At 46.4% G+C, this 13727-nt stretch overlaps 2 protein-coding genes across 2 annotated transcripts in view; both read left to right on the top strand.

The window, feature by feature from the left end:
* LOC102990603 (NADH dehydrogenase [ubiquinone] 1 alpha subcomplex subunit 9, mitochondrial) overlaps positions 1-1179 on the top strand; it is a 35541-nt gene extending 34362 nt beyond the window's left edge. Inside the window, exon 11 of the mRNA XM_024129248.3 lies at positions 619-1179. Coding sequence (XP_023985016.1) covers positions 619-789 — 171 coding nt within the window. The 3' untranslated portion in view covers positions 790-1179. The remainder of the gene's footprint in view (positions 1-618) is intronic.
* Positions 1180-4433: 3254 nt separating this feature from the next.
* GALNT8 (polypeptide N-acetylgalactosaminyltransferase 8) overlaps positions 4434-13727 on the top strand; it is a 70246-nt gene continuing 60952 nt past the window's right edge. The window contains 3 exon segments of the mRNA XM_024128981.1: positions 4434-4611; positions 10766-10951; positions 10954-11023. Coding sequence (XP_023984749.1) covers positions 4434-4611; positions 10766-10951; positions 10954-11023 — 434 coding nt within the window.

Genomic DNA, 13727 nt, shown 5'->3' on the forward strand with positions numbered 1-13727 from the left:
GACGTGCTCAGGTGGGAGGATGGGGGTGCATGCTGCTCCGGGTGTAGACCGAGCCTCTTCGTGTGCTTGCGGATGAGCCGGGGTCTTTGGAATCTCAGGGCTCACCCTCCTTCCCTCCAAACAAGGTGGGTTTGGATTTTTAGATCTGTAGTCAGCATTAGTCAGCCAGGTTAAGTAGAGCCGGAGACAGAGGTTCATGGATTGTCGCTGAATAATCTTGATTCAGCAAACCCGAGGCAGAAGGCTGTGCTCGGCGCACAGGCCCGGGGCACCCTCGGGATGGGCTGGGTTTGCCTCAGCCCGTTTCTTTACTGAGCCTCACAGATGTGACGACCTGTCTGCTCCAGCCCAGACTGACTGCTGTTGCACCCTCACCGGAGCCTGTGTTTTGTACTCGCGGCTAGACCTTGAGCTGACACTTGCCTTTCCCTCCACAAGCCCTTTCTTGCCGTCTGCTTTCGGTGGTTCCGGGCACCAACCCCTGCCCGTATCCTTTGAAACCAGTGAAGTCTCAGCAGCGGGACTCAGGCCGGCTTGCGGGTTGCAGTGTTTGCGAGGCCAGCACTCCGCGTCCTGGGCCGCTTTTTAGTGCTCTCTGCGCGTCTTGTTTACTCACAGGTTCACATCACAGACATGACCCTGCCTCACCTGCCCGGCTTGGAAGACCTGGGTATTCAGGCCACGCCCCTGGAGCTCAAGGCCATCGAGGTGCTGCGACGTCACCGCACGTACCGCTGGCTGTCTTCTGAGATTGAAGATGTGAAGCCAGCCAAGACAGTCACTGTTTAGTGGCCCCTGAGCTGCCCTTGGTTTTTGGGGTCATTCGGGCCACTAGCGACCAGGCCACCTTTGGCAGAGAATCCTGTACATAGTGCATAAGAGCCCCTATTAAAACATCTGAGCTCCAATTCTGTGCCAACATTTTCTTTCTTGATTTACAAAGGGAGAGATTCAGCCATCTAGAATTTGAGCATTATTTTCTTTAAATTTATATATTTAATAGTGACACATATATATCTTATTCTCTGAAATGCTGGAAGATTTGAATGTCCTTTTTGTCAGACCACTTCTTATGAATGTTCTGGAAGATGAGAACCGCTTTTTAAGGTCAGAATATTGTGAAGCCCTCGCGTGATATATGATGCCTTTTAATAAACACTAATTGAGAAAAGACACAATGTCCCATAACTAATCTGAATTTATCCACACTTTGGGTATTTTTAAACATTCATCTTAACGATCTCTACACACATTTAAAATATAGTACATACATGGAAAACCGTTGTCTGTAGCCATGGATCCTCAGACTACCTGCGATAATTCCATAGTCCTCTGCCCAGATCTGAACTTGCCGAGGCCTCTACCCGCCTGCGGTTAGGACAGCCTCTTGATGGTTTCAGACACGTGGGTGTAAAGGGATCCTCTGCCGTGTGAAGGAGTGCCAGCGCTTCGGAATTAGGACTGTTTGCATAAGCTGTTAACCTCACAGCCGAGATCCAGATGCACAGTTGATGAAGAACTCCCAGGGTTTGTGGTGAAGCTAATGTACGACCTTCCTAGGCGGCCCACGGTTGGTCCTGCAGCCCACGGCAGTGCAGCGCCTCAATCTGCGGGGTGGGAAGGTCAGTGAAAGCCCTGTTCATTTATAGTAATGCCTGTCTCCGCCTCGCGGAGTGAGGAACGTGAGTGCTGAAGTGCGTTCTCTCCCCGCCCCCTCCGCGTGCTCCAGGATCTTTTGTCCCCAGATGGACAGAAGTGCGCCGCGCAAAGTGTGACTTCTGGACCAGAAGCGTCAGCATCCCCCGGGAGCTTGTTGGGAATGCAGGGTCCCAGGCTCTCCCTGACCTGTTGAATCAGGATCTGGATTTTTAAAACGTCCCTGGGAGATTTTTGTGCACAGTGGTGTGAAAAGCACTGATGTGCAGAAACGCTGCATCTCAGGAGTGTGACTCCTGGTACTAATTCAAGTGGCGGAGCCCCACCCCAGACCTGCTGAGTCAGAATCTCTAGAGACAGGTCAATTAAATCTCAATAAAACTGGAGGAAAAAAAATAAAACAATATTACATGATAAATCTGGAAAAAGGGCTTCCCTGGTGGCGCGGTGGTTGAGAGTCCGCCTGCCGATGCAGGGCACACGGGTTCGCGCCCCGGTCCGGGAGGATCCCACGTGCCGCGGAGCGGCTGGGCCCGTGAGCCGTGGCCGCTGAGCCTGCGCGTCCGGAGCCTGTGCTCCGCAACGGGAGAGGCCACGACAGTGAGAGGCCCGCGTACCAAAAAAAAAAAAAAAAAAAAAAAAATCTGGAAAAAAAAAAAAAGAATCTGATGAAAGGGCCCAGGAATTGTATTTTCATTAAACATGCCGGTTTATCCTCATGCACACTGATATGTGAGAATCAGTGTTCTAGGGAAAGGAGTCCAACCCTGCTTCACTTTTTTTCTGCAGTTAAGAGATCTCTTGTTGGTTTGGAGGATACTTCTGCCAGCCACAAGCCAGCCAGCAGGCACACAGATGGGTGGATTTGATTTGAAAACAAATGACAATTGTGTGATGTACAGTATCTGTGCGTTCTAGCAATGCTATTTCTCATCGGTTTGTATCCTAACTCATGATGTTGCATACTTGCTTTCTCTAAAACCATAATTTACCCAAGATGGTTCTTTCCTGTCACACCCGATGCCCCCCTTTTTGTATTTTGTAATACATCCTTTATTAATTATTCTTTTATGAAAGTTGTATTATTATAACCTGTCTAACATGTAATCAAAACATAATGCCTTCTCTCATATAAACAAGGCATTAAAGGAGAATAATACACCCATAATAAAATAACACGTACTCCAGTGATGATACGTGACCACAGTTGCACTGAAGGGCATAGTGAAGTGGTCAACTGCTTGCGTTCATGTGGGCAGTCACCGTAGGCACACAGGTACGCTGGCCTGATGTGGCCAGAAGAGTAGGTCACCCATGCATGATACACTAGCAGCTAATATTTATTGGTCACTAAATGCCAGGACTGTGATGTGTGCTTTACCCGCACCATCTCACGAAATCCTTACCACAACCTGTGATGACCCAAGAGGGTTAAATCAAGGCCAAGTTCACACAGCCAGGGAGTGTTGGGGTGAAGGCTGAATCCAGGCTCCCTGACTTCAGGGCTGCAGAGAGGGTCGATCTATCTTGGCCACTTAACTGCCGAGAGCTTCATTGCTCTTCCTGATGTCAGCTTCTGAATTAGTGAGCAGCTTCTTGTAAAGTTCAGAACAAAACAAAATCTAATTTGCCCTAGATTTCTACAGTAAATCGCATTCTTAGAAAACTCAACATATATTAACCCCATACCAGAAATCCCTTATATCTGTCAAACAGTTAAATTTTCAGTTCAGGTGAGTATAAATGGGTTTTTAAGTCACGTGAGATGTTTCAAGTCTTGATTTGTGTGTTCTGACTTACTGTGCTATGTCCACCCCCACTAAATGCCCGGAGGCCCCCTCCATCATTGTGATAAACAAAGGTTGCACCCACAGATTTCCCTCCAGGGGCTGTGTCACGCCTGCTGAGAACGACCGCTGTGACCCCTGCCGGGGACATCTTTGAAGGTGTGTTGCCATCGTGTCTTGGGAGCTGGGTTTAGGCAAGGTGACCATGGTTTGGTTTGGTTTAAAATTTTTAAAAATTATTTGTTTATTTTAAATTTTATTGGGCTATAGGTGATTTACAATGTTGTGTTAGTTTCAGGTGTACAGCGAAGTGAATCAGTTATACATACACATAGATCCACTCTTTTTTTTAGATTCTTTTCCCATATAGGTCCTTACAGAGTATTGAGTCGAGTTCCCCGTGCTGTACGGTAGGAAGGTGACCATGCTTTAATGGTAAACCATGGTAAATGTCTGAAACACCATTTGAGCAAGAGTGTGGTATTCCTCTGACTTGCTGCCAGCTGTGCAACACGGCACACGGCTCTGTCGGCTTTTCTGTCGGGCCCAGGGCACCCCGTGGTCCAGCCAGCCTTCCCGCTCTACATCTGATTCTCTCCCCAAAAGCACACTCTTCAATAGAGGACACGCTTGAGGTTCAAAATGCAAAAGGCCACCGTCGTATCTGTCCATCTCTGAGCGCTAACTTAGCTGGTAAATTAAAGCGTGGACTTCCTGTTCATCATTTGCCACAAATTAGCACAATAACCAAGCTTTCAGTGGGTGGCTGTTTTGGGTTTCACTTCAGGTCAACCAACCCTAAATGAGGTGGCTTTCTTCTCCACCCCTTATCTCCTTCCTTCCAGAAGCTCCACTTTTTCTGTCTTTTAAAGAAAGCTCAGCTTTTTCGGTTTCCTCACCTCGGTCCCAGGAAGCTCCACTAAGATCCGCTATCTCTGTCCTGGTCACTTGTCCACACGGGACAATCACACCCCTGTCTCCAGCACACGCATGTTGTTTCCTCAGCTCAAACGATTGTCTAAAGTCCCACCGTTAAAGAATTTCATCCATTCAACTAGTAACAGAGAAGTTAAGGGAAGATGCAGCCCTGAAGTCAGGGAGCCTGGATTCAGCCCTGGCTCCAACACTCCCTGGCTTTCTGAACTTGACCTTGATTTAACTTTTTTAGGTCTTCACAGGTTGTGGTGAGGATCCCGTGAAATACTGTGAGTAAAGCACACATCACAGTCCTGGTGTTACCGTGTCTAATCTCACTCTGTTCGCCGCACAACAGGCCAATAAACTGGAGACAAGGTGTGGAGGCAGGGAATACGACCTTATTCGGGAAGCCGGCAGACCCAGAAGACGGCAGACTAGTGTCTCCAAAAAACCATCCTATCCGGTTTGGATGCCAGTTTCTTTTACAGCACAGAGAGGGGGAGGAGATGAGGAAGTCAAGTCAAAAGGCCATAAGTTTTGCAAATATCCCTGGAATGACCAGCCTCGGGGAGGGGGTGTGTTAATTTCTTCTTTCCTGCTGCCATCCACAGGTGGACAGGGTCGGGGTGTTTCCCTGAACAAAGGCACTTTGGTTTAACATTCAGGCAGGGGGCAGGGTTCCCCGAGGCAGGCCATTATGTAGAGACAGTATCCTTTGAGTGAACAAAAGCAGCGGAGAGCAAAGGTTAAAGTAAAAGAAACAGATCCAACATGTAGTCAGATTTGGCTCTTCCCTGTTACACTGGCATTTAATGAACAATAAATATTCACTGCTGGTGTACTTATCGTGGGTACACATGGTGACACTCCCTCGGCCAAAGGCCCGACTTGAATTTTGCTGTGAGCTCCTGTCAGGAAGGAAAGGGGCCTGTTAGAGGACATAGGATCAAATCCAGATACGACCGTGTGGCTTGTGGCTTGGAGAGGGTGCTTCTCTCTCTCAGCCTCGGTGCCTCATCTGTAAGTGGAGACGAGGAGAAGATGCCTGCCTGACCTCACACCCTCGTGAAGTCTGTGCTTTCTAAAGTGCTCCCTGGCTGACGAGCACCACATTTCAACCTCGTGTGTTTAAAAAAATTTTTTTATTGAGTTATAATTGACGTATAAGATTACATTAATTTCAGGTGTAGCACATAGTGATTCAATATTCGTGTATATCGCGAAACGGTCACCACAGTAAATCTGGTTATAACATCGTTGTCACACCCAGTTATATATTTTTTTCCCTTGGGATAAGCCCTTTTGAGATTTAGTCTCTTGGCCACTTTCAAATATACAATACGGTGCTATAATTATAGTCGCCACACTGTACGTTACATCCCCAGGACTTCCTTACATTATAACTGGAAGTCTGTAGCTTTTGAGCCCCTTCACTCACTTTGCTCACCTCCCACCCCACCTCTGGCAACCACCAATCTGTTCTCTGTATCTATGAGCTCACTTTTTTCCTCTTTTAAAAAATTCCACATATAAGCGAGACGAGTTGGTATTTGTCTTCGGCTTATTTCACTTTAGGATAATGCCCTCAGGGCCCACCAACTTTTAACTTCTTCCCACGAATTCTGGGGTTTGTTTTTGAGGCTCCACCCTGAAACTCTCACCCCTGTGAATTTCATGTGTCTCGGCATCTGCCTCACTGAGGGGAGCAGTGATGTCCCCGGGCTCCCCCCATGACAGGGATCTAATGCTTGTGCTCTGAGTGGGCCGGGGGGTCTTGAACATGTGAGCCGGGAAGTGACTGCACCAGTGAGTGGGTGTGTGCACGTGGGGACTGGGTGGTGGGCAGTGCCTCTTAAAAAACAAGAACTGAGCCTTGTCAGGGTTCAGGGTGAGGCAGAGGGGTAGATGGAAGGACAGACAGGAAGAGAAAAAGGAAGGGAAGAAATCAGGGAAAGGGAGAGAGAGAGAAACGGGACAAGAGAGGAGGAAAGATATGAGGACAGAGAATGAGCCACACATGAGAGAGTCTAGGGCAGAGAATGGAAGAGGTGATGGGGGAAGAGGAAAAAAGGGAAAATAAGATGGGGGGAGAGAGAAGGAGGCATAAAGCGCCGTAGCATGGTCGACATCCCCCATCACAAGACTCATATGTTATTGTGGTACAATTTTCTGGAAGGCAGCTTGAGTAAGGGCTGGTTTAATTGATGAATATCTTGTGATGTGCCTTGCCACTCTATTCCCTGGACCTGGCACAGAGAAATTTTTTTTTTCTTTTTTTAGAGGAAGGATACCTAATATCTTTAAAAAATATTTATTTATTTATTTATGTATTTAGGTTGCGCTGGGTCTTCGTTTCAGCACGCGGGATCTTCATTGCAGCATGCGGGCTTCTTAGTTGGGGCAGGCGAACTCTTAGTTGCGGCATGCATGAGGGATCTAGTTCCCTAACCAGGGATTGAACCCGGGCCCCCTGCATTGGGAGCGTGGGGTCTTACCCACTGGCCCACCAGGGAAGTCCCTGGCACAGAGAAATTAAATGGATGAATGAGTGACTGAGTGCAGGAAGGAGAGAACAGAGGACAGGCAGACGGGGGTGGAGGGCAGGGTGATACAGGGCAAAAGAGTAGAGGAAACAGAGAAGATTGTCAGTTCCAGAAGCCCTGGGTTCGAGAACACCTGGCTGGGTCGGACGCCGACTATGCAGGTATTCTCAGTGCAATGTCAGCGGAGGGGGTCTGTGTACCAGGGCAGTCCCTGTCACTCACTGGCAGAGCCCAGACCGCACCAGCTCTCTGGCTCGGCCTCCTCAGGCCTTAAAATAGCAGGACTTCTGCCAAGAGCCTGGCTGTTCTTTCCTCTGGCTGGGACACAGTGTGCCTTGAGAAGCCATCCCAAACCATCAGGTTTATGTCCCTTTCTTTCTTTGCAATGACCTGTTCCTCCTTCGCTTGTTTTTCTCTGTGCTCTCTACATCTTATTCACTCTAAAATGATGTGGCGTCAGGGACTTCCCTACCATTTTGGATGAATTCCAAAACGTCTCCTGCGCCCTGTTTCCAGATCACAGATGCTTTTCTTTCCTGAAGGGCTCGCTGAAATGGAAAGTCTGTTCAATTACCCATCCTTCTGGTTGCTCATTGCCTCCAAGAAGATGGAAGATACTCACGTCAATAAGGATACCTAGGGAAACCATGGAAACTGTGAAGAGCCAAAGCAAACACATAATGATAATCATATACCTATTGAGGGAGGGGTTGGTGACTCTAAACCGATTTTCTGGAACCTCCCTGGGGGTTCTTAAACAACCCCATCAGAGTGACACCCTGGGGTGTGTCCCTTTTGGGTCTTGGAAAGTTTCAGTGTAAGTCATGGGGATAGTCTAGTGACATCGTATTCATCCTGCTGGGTTCTACACTTACGTCATCCACAATTTCCCGTGGACAGCAGGGAATGAAAGCGAAAGATCGGATATCCCCCAAAGAGGAGTGTTAGGGAGTTTAAAGGCCTAGAGAACCCGAGACCATCCTGTGAACCCTGTGCTCAGCACAGAAGAGTTTGCATCAAAATACTATTCAATTTGGAGTACTGGGAATGTTTTGCTCCCACTTTTATTTTCCGCCTGAGCAAACGTGAGTGCTATTCACAGGAGCCTTCTTTGAAAGATCCTCCATTTATTTTTCTTTCCGGGTTTGCTTTGACCATCCCCTCTCTTAGGCACTTCCGTGGTGGCTTCTCCTTCTCTCTGGGCCAGTTTTAGGCTGCCTTCCAAAAATGTCTTGCTCCCGGTTGTAGGACTTCCCTGCTTCTCTCTTAGGGGCTGTGTACGTAGCTGAAATTCTGCTCACCAAGCCACGTGCTGTGGTGTAGGGCTGCATCCACCCAGAGGGGGTTCACACAATGGGACGTCTTCTCCTCAAGCTGGTGCCCCTGGGCTGCAACCCTCCGAAAAAGGGGTGATTTCTTCTAACTTGCAGGAAGGTGTTACATGGGCTAGAGGTGATCCTGTCAGTCTGGTTGGAATTCGGGGTGAGTTTAAGGGAGGATTGGTGGGAACTGAGGCTCTATGGTGGAGTGCCTTGACTACCGTGTTGGGGTCTAATGCTGAGGAGTGTCATAGTCAATGCTGGACTTGGGAATTACTAATCAGCTCTAGGTTTGGTTCGATTGAAAGCTTTCAAATGTGGCTCCTGCCAGCGTCCTTGTCCCCAGGGTGAGCTGCAGCCACCCCTCTCCTCTCTGGGAGACTCTCTAAGACCAGCAGGTAGGTCTGGCCCAGGCTCTTATTAAATTACTGCTTTTGCCCTGGGTCCTGGTGCACATGAGATTTTGAGTGTGCCCTTTAAAAGTGACGTCTCTATTTCCCCGGATCCTTTGGGACTTCCAAAATTATTAAGCCTTGCTGGCCTTCAAAGCCAAAAGCTCTGGGGACTCATTCTCCTGGTGCAGGACACCAGGGATGGGGAGCCCTACATGGGGTTCAGAGCTCTCACTCCTGTGGGAGAACCTCTGCAATACAATTATTCTCCAGTTTGTGGGTCACCCACCCTGGGGCTATGGGGCTTGATTAAATCTCGAGTCTGCCCCTTGTCCCCGTCTCGTTGTGCTTCCTTCTTGATGTCTTTAGTTGTAGAAGATCTTTTCTGGTAGGTTCTGGTCTTTTTCATCCATGATTGCTCTGCAGATAGTAGCGATGTTGGTGTGCTCGTGGGAGGAGGTGAGCTCGGGCTCTTTCTACTCCACCATCTTAGCTGATCCCAAATGTCTTTTTGGTTCCATTGAAGAAAGAAGTCAGAAGACTATTGGAGCAGCCCTTCATCATGAAAGCCTGGCTGCCCTCCTTATTCAGCTGGCACTTCCCCTATTGATCTCCTTGACAGGTTGCCTCCCTCATTACAGACCCTGGAATGGCCATTGATTCCCGGTCTTCATCTCTGCCCCAAGTCCTGCTATCACCTTGGGCCCTGCAGTATCCTGTGGATGACCCATCCAGTCCCTTGGCCTTCCCATCTCTAAAGTCCTCTACCTCCCTCCCGCCTCCCACTTCCATGGTGCACTCTGGACTTTGTCATCACCCCGAACTACTCTTCTCTGAAATGACAAACTCATGCCATCCATCCCTGATGGCAGCCTCAGGACCCTGGCGCAAGTTCATTTAATTTCTCCATAACGATACCATCCCTCCAGCTCTCCTCTTGCCAATATCCACAACTCCGTGCATACCTGTTCTGTTGCACTCTCCCAAGAGCCACCCCCCCCCCCAACCCCACCATCGTGTGAAATCAAATGCCCATCTCCTCTGTGTCTTCACCGAAGTGCCGAGCACTGTTGTAAAAATTCCCATAACCAAGCAGCCTGGAGCCACTACAAATTCGTGGTCACTTGCCTCAGCTCCCCCAAATCCATGCAACAAGTGCTGCTATGTCCCATTTTACAGATGGGGAAATGGAGAAGTTAAGATACATACTTTCCTGAGGTCATGTACCTGGTACGTGGCAGATGTGAGATTCAAATTTAGGCAGTCTGACTCTAGAACTGCAGATTGGTGTGTCTGGTGGTGGTCATTGCCTTGAGGTGAGAGACAGGGCCTTGGGGTAGATGAGATCATGCAGAGGAGAGGACAGAGGGTAGGGATGGGGGACAGGGCAGAGGAGCTTATGGGAGCCCGTCTGTAGTTCTGTGATGCAGAAAGTGCTCACTGAGAGAGAAATGATGGCGGCAGAGCCAGGGCAACCGAGGTGAACCTGGCCGGGGACCAGGGGCGGTGGCAGCCAGATGCAGAGAAGGTGACACTGGTTCCTCCTCCTTCTGCTGAGGATATTCTCAGCTGTGTGGTCCTACGTCCAGGCTCCAAGATGGAGCTGTATCTTGGGTCTTGCACCTGGAGACAAGAAATTAAATTCACTGAATTTAATGGCACAGTGGGGGAAGACACATTTAATATCAAGCTGGGTCATCCTGTGAGAGACTAACAGATTCTCCTGCTTCCCTTGGGTAGGAAGATTCTGATTTCATTCATTTGGGGATAAGCCTGGTTACTACATTTAAAAATTATTGTGACAGATGATTCTGATGTAAGTGGTTCTCGGGCTTTATTCTGAGAAATATTAGCTTCTTGTCAATGTATTTCTCAGATCATGGTTCCTAGAGGAAACATGAAAGTATGGGGCTTGAGATCGATAAGTTCTGATAGAGCTGAAAGGAGAGATACGTTTTCTCGCTTGCCTGGCTGGGACAGCCTAGCATGGCTCTGACACATTCCCTTGATCCAGCGTAGCCTCTGGGACAAGAACTTGTAATTTTTAGAATTTGGGGAGAAAAGCATTTCAAGGAAACGTGGATGAGAAAGCAATGCCCAGGTAACTGAAGACTGGCTGAAGTGTTTTCTCCCCTGCTCTTCGTTTGCAGAAGAAAGTATGAAACTAGCTATGAAGCAACCAAAAGATGTGGATGACACACTGGCAAGGGTGAAAGAGGAAAAGTGTCCCGTTCCAAATGCAGTGCAAGCCAAGACGAGTGGCTTCTTTAAGCAAAAACCCAACAAGCTTCTCTTCCCAAACTCAAAGCTTTTCAAGCAGTGAGGCAGGGACCTTTCTGAGGTTACAACGTTTACCTCAGTGACCAGATGCCCACCTATCGAACCATCCCAGACACGCGAGATCCCAGGTTAAGAAGGACGAAGGTGGGCTTCCTGGGGACCTCAGTTTAATTTGAAGACAAGGTTTGGGAGTAACAAAAGTCAAGGGTTAGAAAGAAGGTTGGGGGAGTGGGAAATGGGTGGGGAAGGGGCTCAGGGCGTAGAAAGTTCTGAAAGGCTGACACAGCAGAGTTCTTGGCTCTAATCCATTTTATGATGGCAGCTCAGAGAAGATAACTGACTGATTTAAGTATTTACAGCCCCTCAGAGATGAGCAGAGATGTCAGAGAACGCAGATCCTTGAGAATTCTGATAGGATGGGTCTAACTCATAACCCTACAGATGAGGAAACAGGCTGAGAGAGAGAAAGAACTTGGGCAAAAGTTGCAGGGAAGTTAGCAGTGCTACTCTTCCCACTCGTGTTTTCCCCACATTCTCTGCTTGGCTCCCTCTTTGTTATTAATTTTAACCGAAAGAATCTTCCCTCTCTCCTTCTGTTTCCCCCTTCCTATTGTTTTTTTCTCTTTCTGCCTCTCCTACCCTCCTTAATAAGTTTTAAAAATAACATCTTTTGAAGATATAATTCACATACCATATAATTCATTAATTTAAAGTGTTCAATTTAATGGATGTTAGTTTATTCATCACCATAATCAATTTTAAAACATTTTCACCTCTTCAAAAAGAAACCCCTCCCCCACTAACAGCCACTCCCCATCTGCCCATGATTAGCTAGGCAAGCACTGATCTGCTCTTTGTCCCTACGGATTTGCCTATTCTGGACATTTCATGTAAGTGGACTCATGTAATATGGAGTCTTCTGTGACTGGCTTTTTGCACGTAGCATAATGTTTTCAAGTGTCATTCATGTTATAGCGTTTACCACTCCTTCATTCCTTTTATTGTAAAATAATATTTTGTTGTACGGTTATACCACATTTTCTTCATCTATTCACTAGTTGATGGACATATGGAGTGTGTCCACTTTTTGACTCTTATGAATAATGCTGCTATGAACATTTACGTACAAGTTTTTGTGTGGACATATGTCTTCATTTATCTTGGTTATACCCTAGGAGTAGAATTGCCGGGCCATATCATAACTCGATATTTAAACTTTCAAGGAACTGCCAGACTGTTTTCCAAAGTGACTGCATCATTTTACATTTCCCCCAAGCAACATATGAGAGCCCTGGTTTTTCCACATCCTTACCAACATTTGTTATTACTTGTTTTCTGATCATAGCCATCCTAGTGGGTGTGAAGTGGTATATCATTGTGGTTCTGATTTAAATTTCCTTGTTGTCTAATGATGCTGAACATCTTTTCAGGTGTTTACGGGCCATTTATATATCTTCCGTGGAGAAATGTCCGTTCAGAGACTTTCTACTTTTAAAAATGGATTTATTTAAAAAAAACCCTTGCAACTCAATAAATAAAGACAAATAGTCTTTATTTATTGAGTTGCAAGGGTTTTTTTAAAAAAATAAATTCTATATATATACATAAGATTATGTCATCTGCAAATACTTCTTCTGTTCCAACATGATGCCTTTATATTCATATTCATATGCCTTTTATTTCATATTCTTGCCTAATTGCCTGGCTAGAACCTCCAGTACAATGTTGAATAGAAGTGGTGAAACAATAGGCCATTATTGTTTTGTTCCTCATTATAGAGGGAAAGTATTTTATATTTCACCATTAAGTATGATGTTAGCTGTAGGTTTTGTAGATGTCCTTCATCAGAAATTCCATTCTATTCCTAGTTTGTTTAGTCTTTTCTTTTTGTTTTTATCATGAAGGGGCGTTAAATTTTGTCAAATGCTGTTTCTGTGTCTGTTGAAATAATCACGTGGTTTTTGTCCATTGTCTATTAACATGGTGTTTTACGTAAATTGATGTTAGGATGTCAAACAAACCTCAAATTCTTGGCCTAAATTCCACTTAAGCATGGCATATGATTGTTTCTACAGTTGCTGGATTTGGTTTGCTAGTATTTCGTTCAGGATTTTTGTGTCTCTAGTCAGAAGGGACATTGGTTTGTAGCTTTCCTTCCTTTTGATATTTTTGTCTGGTTTTGTATCTGGGTAAGGCTTGTCTCATAGAATGAGTAGGGAAGTGTTTCCTCCTCTTTTATATTTTAGAAAAGTTTGTGAAGGATTTCTATTAATTCTTTTTTAAATACTCAGTAGAATTCACCACTGAAGCCATCTGGGCCTGACCTTTTATGATGGGTAATTTTTGATTACTAATTTAATCTTTTTGCTTGAAGTCATCTATGCAGATTTCTGTTTATTTTGTGTCAGTTTTGATAATATATGTCTTTCTAGGAATTTGTCAGTTTCATCTCAGTTTTCTAATTTGTTGGCAGATAATTGTTTATGGTACTCCCTTATAATCTATTTTTTTAAAAATAAATTTATTTATTTATTTTTGGCTACGTTGGATCTTCATTGCTGCTCACGGGCTTTCTCTAGTTGTGGCGAGCGGGGGCTTCTTTTGTTGCAGAGCATGGGGTCTAGGCGTGCGGGCTTCAGTAGTTGTGGCACACGTGCTCAGTATTTGTGGCTCACGGGCTGCAGAGCGCAGGCTCAGCAGTTGTGGCGCACAGGCTTAGTTGCTCTGCAGCATGTGGGATCTTCCAGGACCAGGGCTTGAACCCATGTCACCTGCACTGGCAGGTGGATTCTTTTTTTTTTTCTTTTTTTTTTTTTTTTTTTTTGGGGTACG

This window comes from Physeter macrocephalus, chromosome 6 (assembly GCF_002837175.3).
Source record: "Physeter macrocephalus isolate SW-GA chromosome 6, ASM283717v5, whole genome shotgun sequence".
Classification (NCBI taxonomy): domain Eukaryota; kingdom Metazoa; phylum Chordata; class Mammalia; order Artiodactyla; family Physeteridae; genus Physeter; species Physeter macrocephalus.